Source organism: Callorhinchus milii, unplaced genomic scaffold (assembly GCF_018977255.1).
Source record: "Callorhinchus milii isolate IMCB2004 unplaced genomic scaffold, IMCB_Cmil_1.0 Scaffold710, whole genome shotgun sequence".
NCBI lineage: Eukaryota > Metazoa > Chordata > Chondrichthyes > Chimaeriformes > Callorhinchidae > Callorhinchus > Callorhinchus milii.
Window position 1 is genome coordinate 5,346 of NW_024705451.1, and position 9,357 is coordinate 14,702.

Sequence of the window (9,357 nt, forward strand, 5' to 3'; positions counted from 1 at the left end):
ACACCGAATGGTGTCTCTGAACGTAAGCTCTGGTCTGTCTGACCTGGGATCAAGTTACAATTTATTCAATAAAGTGAGCATCCCAGTCGGGAGTCAGGAACCAATCCCAATAACATCAGCAACCTGGGAATGTCACCAAAGGGCTCAGGATGCGGAGCAGCCAGGTGTACAGTGGAATGTCAGCTATTCACATCCCTATCCACCAGGGCAGGATTGAGGTGTGTGACGGCCATCACAGTGTGACCCACTGTTCCCTCCAGCTGTGTGATACTATTCTCCCATTGATCAGCTGGTGTTTAATGTCATTAAATTCCAGGAGAATGGCTTTGAAATAAGAATAATATGAATAAGATTTACAAACAGAGTAACTTACAGCAACTCTTGACACTTGTGCAGAGCAGGAACCAGACGCTGGAGACCCTCCTCCTGAATGTAGCAGTTCTTCAGATTCAGTTGTTTTATTGTGTCACACAGTCCAATGGCCTGAGACACCACAACACAGTCTATCGGTGTCAGTCTCAATGCTTTCTCTGGAGAGGAGTCACCAAATGTCAGTGTGTGTATAGAGCCCAGTGTGAGCTGTGCTAGAGCTTGATTCTGAGACTCAAACAGGTAGTGGAGTGTGTTCAGCAGCTTCCTTTTCCCAGTGACGGTGACCGTGTCACTGATCTGAGCTTTAAACTTCTCCTTCAGCCAATCGATCACCGCACAGGTTGTCTGATGGACAAATGGGCCCAGAAACTCCTCCAGTGGCTGAGCTGCCCGTGGGGAGGAGAGACCAGCAACAAAGCGCAGGAATATCTCAAACCGGCCGTCCTCCTCCCTGTGAGCTTTATTGAGGTGTTTCTGCAGATCTCCTGTATTTGGAGACAGGAACTGAGCGACTGCGGCTACAAATTCCTGGATGGTGAGGTGCGGAAAAGTGTAGACCACGCTGTGATCTGAAGACTCTCTCTCCACAAGTTCCACGAGAAACCCAGAGAGGAACTGGGAAGGCTGGAGGTTATATTTGATCAGATCTTCATCATTAAAGACAATGTTTCTCTGGGAGACTCCAGTGAAGGCCATCTCACCAATCTTCAGCATCACATCACGGGGGCTTTCCATCTTGACACTGTGATGTGATAGAATGTTATAAATATAATAGGAGAAGAGTTGTGTGACTGTCTTGGGAACTCGCTGTTTGTTGCTGTGTTTCCGTGTAAAGAAGGGACCCAGAGACAGAGCGAGGATCCAGCAGTAGGACGGGTTGTAGCACATGGTGAGCAGGAGCTCGTTCTCCTCCACGTGGCTGTAAACAGCAGCCGCCACCTCCTGATCCTCAAAGAACTTGTGAAAATATTCCCTTTTCTCTTCACCCACAAATCCCAGGATTTCAGCCCAGACACTGACCTGAGCCTTTGCCAGTAACTGTAATGCAGTGGGGCGGCTGGTCACCAGCACTGAGCAGCCTGGCAGCAGCTTTTTCTGTATTAAACTGTACACAATGTCAGACATTTTACAACGGAATTCAGGGTCTGTGCACCTGCGCTGAGGCTCTGTGTCTCTCCGATTGTCAGCGAAATCAATACTTCCCCTAAATTCATCCAAACCATCAAATATAAAGAGCAATGTCTCTGGTTGTTTCCACAGCTCATCCAGAACACCCCTGAGGTAAGGATACTGCTCCACGGTCAGGCGGTTCAGTGTAATTCTGCAGTTTAATCTGTTTAGATCTCGGAATTTAAAAATAAATATGAAGTGAAAGTGAGAATAGATTTTGCCTGTGGCCCAGTCATTGACAATCTTTTGCACCATAGTTGTTTTTCCAATCCCAGCCACTCCACTCACTACTGCGGAAGACCCTGTGAAATTGCCAGGTCCGCTTCTCTTGAAGATTTTTTTCAACCAGGAAAATAGACCTCCTCCAGAGAAGCTGCTGTGGAACAGTTTATCAATTCGGATTTTTTCCAGCTCTCCCCGGAGCTGCTTCTGTCTCCACTCCTCGTGTTCTCTGCCTCTCAACAGCAGCTCATGTTCTACCAGATCCCGGTCACGTACATCAGAAATGATTGTCAGCTCCGTGTAGCGATCAACCAACTGAAACTGCTTCACCTTCTCCTTTATCACGATGGTCTTCACTTCCAGTTTCTCAGTTTGTTTCTTTAACGTCTCCTTGTGCAATTGCTGAATGGCTTCATGTGGAACAATGATCAATCGGAGAGTAAATTGAGGAATTATTTAGCATTATTAAAAAATGACATTTAGTTTCAGTTAAGGGGCTTTGAAAGAAGGATTACATTCCAAAGCGCTGCATACGACTTAGTTTAAAGTGTGATGACTGTGTTTGTTGGGCAGATGCAGCAGCCACATTGCGGAAAGCGACAGCAGCCACAAGTAGTCGGGACGTGTGTGACTACATCGTGGAGTCCTGTAGCTCAGTGGTTACACTCCACACAATGGCTTTGGTTTGCAACCTTAGAAGGAGCTGATTTGGAAGCATACTATCCCCCAGGAATGATCTTCCACAACAAGACCTAACCACGTGCCGATCTGGCTGGTATGTCACTGCAAGCCCTGCCCATGTGTCAGGTTGGATGTATTTTCACTGCAAAACCTGCCATGGGTCAGTCTGTATTGTCTGTCATCATCAGCGATTGGTTCATGAACCGTTCAACATGTCCCTGATCTTCCATTTCACAAATTGTGAATTTGCTCAAGCCCAATATATATTGACTGATCTTTCGTTTCCAAAGTATGTGAGATAAATGTACGTGCTTTTGTTTAAAAGCGCTTAATAAACACATTACATTTGTTCATTATCATCGGAGTCCTGTAGCTCAGTGGTTAGAGCACTCGCTTTGCAAGCGAGAGACCTGAGTTCAATTCCAGGCAGAGGGCGAAACCTTGGGCAAGTTTCCTTACTCCACACAGAGCCTAATAATAATCCCTCCAAAACCAAAAACAATAATAAATTGGTCATTTTCAATCTACGACTGTTTGTGTGACATTGCTGTGCGCAATTGGCTGCCGCGTTCGCCCACAAATATACAGTCAATTCACTTTACAGTGTGTTCTGTGAAGCGCTTTGGGACGTCCTCCCGACGTGAAAAGCACTATAACAAATGCAAGGATTATTATTATTATTATTTGAGGGATTGTTGGCCAGGTATCCGGGAGAGAGAAATTCCATTCTCTTTTGAAATAGTGCCGCTGGATCTTTAACATCCACCCGAATAGGCAGACAGGATCTGTTTCATGTCCAAATGACGCCATCTACTGCAATGTAACACATCCCAGAATGGCACTGGAGTGTCAACATATCCTGTTGATGTATAGGCACATAGGAACAGGAGTAGGCCGTTCAGCCAGTTTCGCCATTTAATTAGATCATGGCTGATCTATATCTTTACTGGAATTTCAAATCAAATTTCCTGCTTTCTCCTTTAATACCCCGACCTGTTAAAAATCTGTCAATCTCTTTCTTGAAGGAGTGGATGGATCCAGCATCCATGACCTTTTGGGGGAGAGAGTTCTAGATTTCTAACACCCTTTGAGGGAAAAAATGCTTCCTACTTTCACTCTTAAATGGTCTGGTTCTACGTGTAAGAATATCCTCCTTGATCTACATTCCCCCAACCCAGGAAATAGCTTTCTGCACCTGTTCTATCAAATACTTTTATCGCCCTAAAAACCTCCATCAAATCACCCCTCAATCTTCCAAACTCGAGGGAGTACAATCCAAGTTTAAGCAGCCTTTCTTGTAACTTAACCCTTTTTGGCCCAGTAACATTCTGGTGAATCTGCGCTGCAGCCCTTCCAAAGCTAATATATCTTTCTTGTGGTGTGGTGCCCAAAACTGAACGCAACAACAACAACAAAACTACTTTTACAGAATGCCTTTTAAGTCGTTACTACTTGAGGTGTCCTGCTTCTCCCAGTCTATGTGAAAAATAAAATCTCCCATTATAACCACGTTGTTTTTGCGACATGCCACCCTGATTTCCGTATTTATATATTGTGAACTGAAACCCATATCTCTGACTGCGAGACAAGAGGAACAGAAACTGAGCTGAAAAAACAAGGAATAAGCAATCTGAATTATATTAATAATAATAGCAATAATCCCTGATTTGATATAGCGCTTTTCACGACTGCTAGACGTCCCAAAGTGCTTCACAGAATATACTGTAAAGTGAATTGACTGTATATTTGTGGGCAAACCCGGCAGCCAATTGCGCGCAGCAAAGTCCCACAAACAGTCATAGATTGAAAATGACCAATTTATTGTGGTTTTTTGTTTTTTTGGAGGGATTATTATTAGGCGTGTGGAGTAAGGAAACTTGCCCAAGATTTCGCCCCCTGCCTGGAATTGAACTCAGGTCAGAATATTCAAAAAACGGTAGATTTTCTGGGCATTATATAATGAATGTGTGACTTCTTGTGGGAAAGATCATTCCAATGTACTATTTGCTGAAGTAATTTAAGAATTATATAAGGATCATTCCCCTCACTCCTCATCTCCCTTCTCCCATCTTCCTTCATCTGTCTACTGTCCCTCCCTCCTACCCTCTGCCCTTCATACTCGCATCTTGTCGGCCCTCCATACTCCATTCTCACCTCCATTTTCCCTTCTCCCATCCATACACCCCTCCATAGTCCTGTCTCCCCTCCATACTACTCTCCACACTCCCCTCTCCCCTTCATACTCCCCGCTCCCCTCCATACTCCCCGCTCCCCTCCATACTCCCCGCTCCCCTCCATAATCCCCGCTCCCCTCCATAATCCCCGCTCCCCTCCATACTGCGCTCTCACTTACATATTCCTGTCTCCCCTCCATACACCCCTCTATACACCCCTCTACACGCCATAAACCCCTCTCCCCACCATACTCTCCTCTCCCGTCCATACTCCCTTCTCCGGTCCACACTTCGCTCTCCCGTCCACACTTCGCTCTCACGTCCACACTTCGCTCTCTTCTCCACACTTCGCTCTCACGTTCACACTTCGCTCTCACGTCCACACTTACCACTCCCCTCCATACTCTCCTCTCCCATGCATACTCCCCTCTCCCCTCCATACTCCCCTCTCCCCTCCATACTCCCCTCTCCTCTCCATACTCCCCTACATATACCCCTCTCCCCTCCATACTCCCCTCTCCGTTCTCCCCTCTTCACTCCATAATCCCCTCTCTGCTCCATAATCCCCTCTCCCCTCCATGCTAACCACTCCATCCATGCTCCGTTCTCCCCTCCATACACCTCTCTCCTCTCCACACACCGCTCTCCGCTTGATATATTCCTCTTCCTTTGACACACTCCTCTCCCCTTGACACACCCCTCTCCCCTTGACACACCCCTCTCCCCTTGACACACCCCTCTCCCCTTGACACACCCCTCTCCCCTTGACACACACCTCTCCCCTTGACACACACCTCTCCCCTTCGTACTCCCCACTCCCCTTCGTACTCCCCACTCCCCTTCGTATTCCCCTCTCCCCTTCGTACTCCCCTCTCCCCTGCGTATGCCACTCTCCCCTGCGTACGCCACTCTCCCCTGCGTACGCCCCTCTCCCCTGCGTACGCCCCTCTCCCCTGCGTACGCCCCTCTCCCCTGCGTACGCCCCTCTCCCCCGCGTACGCCCCTCTCCCCCGCGTACGCCCCTCTCCACCGCGTACGCCCCTCTCCCCCGCGTACGCCCCTCTCCCCACCGTACGCCCCTCTCCCCCCCGTACGCCCCTCTCCCCCCCGTACGCCCGTCTCCCCCCATACGCCCCTCTCCCCCATACGCCCCTCTCCCCCCATACGCCCCTCTCTCATCTCCCCTCCATGTTCTCCTATCCCTTCCATATGCCTCTCATCCCTCCATACGCCTCTCGTCCCTCCATAATCCCTCTCCTCCATGATCCCTCTCGCCTCTATAATACTGTCTCACTTCTATATTCCCCTTCTCCACTCCCCTGCATGCTGCCTCTCCCGTTCATATTCACCTCTCCTCTCTCCTCCATGCTCCCCTGCATGCTGCCCTCCATGCTCCCCTCGCAATTCTATGCTCCCCTCAATGGGCCCCTCCATACTCCTTTCGCCCCTCTATGCTCCCTTCTACCCTCCGTGTTCCACTCCATGCTCCCCTCTGGGCTCCCCACTCCCCTGTATGCTCCCCTCTTCCGTGCATGCTTAACTGTCTCCTCCATGCTCCTCTCTCCCCTCCATGCTCCCCTACCCACTCCATACTCCCTTCCCTACTCCATAATCCCCTCTGCCCACCATACATCCCTCTCCCCAACATACTCCTTTCTCCACTCCAATCTTCGCTCCTTCCTCCCACATTACCCCTCCCCTCTCCTCGCTTGCATTTTCTGGATATCATCAGAAAATGGTAAACTGCCAAACTGTACACTTCAGAAGTGATTGACTGGTTTGTATCTTGTCCCTTTCACATACCTTTCAGATCACTGGAGACATCTGATACACTTCGGTCAATGGTCACTTCATCCACTAGACTGGCACCTGTTTTGAATAGAGTTAATATTATTAAATTGAAGGGATGGTGTCTCAGTAAGATGTGAGTGGAGGCACAGAGAAACATCACACATTACCTTGTTGCTGTATTTCCGTCATGATTTTGTTCAGTTTGGGCAAAGTGGGTCTCATTTTCACAAAGGATTCCCACATCACTCTCCGGGCCTCAGAACCTTTCACCATCACCAGGTTCAGAAGAAATTTGGAGCTTTGTCTCCTCTGCCCACTGTGTGTGAGCTCAGTGAGTTTCTGCGTAGAGTGAGTATTAATGTATTGAAGATGGTGTGAAACATGAACAGTGACAGTGATCAGCAATACCCAGCTCCATTGACGGATTTGCTGGACTTGCTTTCTCTTCCATCCACAAACTGCTTTCCTCTATGACCACGCCTTTCATCATGTGCCCTCCCCGACACTTCCCAAATCCAGCTCGGGCTCTAACTTCACTGTCCAGTGCCTTGTGACTTCCTCGCCACACGAACGGCGTTAAATAACGACAAGTTTCTGTTCTCAGTTTTTTGGTCGTACAGACACCTCTTACACTGTGCCGTACTGATCCACGACACACATATGGTGCATGTCTGTGTTTTAACATAACTGTTTGCATAAGCTGTTTGTTTGCTATTCTGTTGATTTTCTGAAAAAAACAGTACCTGAGCCGTGCAGCCAAGCACTGTCTAGGTGAGACTTTAACAAATGAAAGGGAAATGTTACAATCTGACGCAAACCTACTGTGTGCTCCTGCGGGGTGAAACATTCCTTCTGTCTGAGCCTTGAGCTGATGTCCTCCACGCCTTCCTCAATGGCCTGTTCCAATCGGTCCCGGTAGAACTTTGTCAGTCTGTGCAGCTGGTACTCGTCGTACAGGGCCAAGGTCTCAGTGAATAAGGCATTTGTACCTGTTAGCAACCAATAAAAACATTAATCAGATATTATTTTACTCCTTTTCCTCGAAACATGTTTCGGAAAATATTACTATGTTGATCGTAAAAAAGCCCTGAACAAACAGACCTCAGTTGGTCAAAAATACCATTTAGTAGCTGACATCATACACCTGTCAGCCTGGTGCAGTTGGTATCACTTTCACCCCTGAGATAGAAGGTTGTGGTTTCAAGCTCCACATAAGAATGTTGTCCTCACAGACCAGCCTGACAATCCACTGCAGGAATCCTCGCTGGTTCTTTTGCCAATTATCTTAAATGTCTGTCCCCTGGTTACTGATCTACACTCCAGACGAAAGAGCTTCTCCCACTCTACTCGATCAAAATCCTTCTTAATTTTGAACATCTCCAGTTGATCTCTTCCGTTGAACACATTCATACCAGAGTCAGAAGTTTACAGGTTAAAGTCCCATGGCTGAAATTGGAATTCCTATCCTCCCAAAGCAGCAGGTGGTGGAGTGGGCGTTGAGCAAGTCGGAAAGGTAGGGAGGTGCAGGGACATGTAGGGATTTGAAAACGAGAGAGAGGATTTGAAAATCAATCCTTACGGAAATTGGGAGCCAGTGCAGCCTGGCAAGGACTGAAGTGATTTGGATCCTCTCTTTTCTGTGGTTTAGCATCCGGATGACGGAGGTAATTAAATGTTCTTTATGGTGGAACTAAGGAGACCAGGAGGGAGGGCATTCGAAATGTCCAGCCGAGAAGTGGCAAAGCCGTGACGGTTTTGTCTGTTGCGGATGTGATTTACGAACAGAGGCGGGTGATATGACAGAGGTGGAAAAACAAACTGAACTGGTCAGGGAACGGATGTGGGGGAGAAAGGAAGGCTACAGAGAGCACCTAATACCTAATTTTCGCACGGGTAGGGTGTGTTTGTGGGAGAGCCCGAGAAGTTTGAGGAGTTTGGAGCCACAAGAAATAAGTCGTTGGCGGGAGCCAAAGTGTATGGCTTCCATCTTGCAGACGTTAACAACAACAACAACAAGATTCCATTTATAAAGCTAAAGTTAAGTTGCAGGAAGTTTGCACTTATCCACGCCATGATGCCCGTCACACAAACTGACAGGGCATTAGCGGACTAGGAGTTGCAGCTGGACGAGAAAGGCGAAGCGGTGCAGTAGATTTGTCTATCATACACGTGGACTGTGTCCATTTTACCCTCAATGGCTTTGGTTTGCAACCTTAGCAGGAGCTGATTTGGAAGCATGCTGTTCCCTAGGAATGATCTTTCACTGCTAGACCTGACCATGTGCCAGGCAGGCTGGTATGTCACTGTAAGCCCTGCCCATCTGTCAGGTTGGCTGCATTTTCATTACATGACATGCCCACGGGCCAGTCTGGATGGTCTGTCATCATCAGTGATTGGTTCATGAACCGTCAAACATGTCCCTGATCTTCCATTTCACAAATTAGGAATTTGCTCAACCCCAATAAATATTGACTGATCTTCTGGTTCCAAAGTGTGTAAGATAAATATACGTGCTTTTGTTTAAACGTACTTAATAAACACATTACATTTGTTCATTATCATCCCTTTAAATTTTCCTCAAAAGCAGTTAAAGGGAAGCTGTTACCTGTTGGTCTGTTGTACGGGGTTTGATCCGCACCACCGGTCATTCCATTGCCCTCTGCACTGGCACTTGGTTCCGTCTCCGTGGAGGCCATCTCACTCCAATCTCCCAAAGTGGTGCAACCGATTCACAATGCAGTTGGGCAACACCAGATGTGGTCGCTGTTTCAGTCCTGCCAGATGTAGATGTGCTTAGTAGTGGTGATGGTGATCATTTAATTAAAACATCTGTTTTCTTGTGGTTCTCTGTTTCATAAGAATGTTTCCTCTTTCGAACAATGTTCCAAAATCCCCTCAACTGCTGCTATGTGCAGCCTAGTTTGTAAGATTTGCGACAGGTGTTGAG

General features: G+C 47.6%; 1 protein-coding gene across 1 annotated transcript; it reads right to left on the reverse strand.

Annotated features, from left to right (window-relative positions):
* Positions 1–373: 373 nt before the first annotated feature.
* LOC103172529 (NACHT, LRR and PYD domains-containing protein 12-like) lies at positions 374–9,106 on the reverse strand (the record flags this gene model as incomplete). Its single annotated transcript, XM_042346400.1, has 6 exons — positions 9,016–9,106; positions 7,233–7,399; positions 6,578–6,749; positions 6,423–6,488; positions 1,177–2,174; positions 374–1,077 (listed from the first exon to the last, which is right to left on the reverse strand). Coding segments are annotated over exons 1-6 (2,198 nt in total), but the record flags the coding sequence as incomplete, so codon positions are not given.
* Between the last annotated feature and the right edge of the window lie 251 nt (positions 9,107–9,357).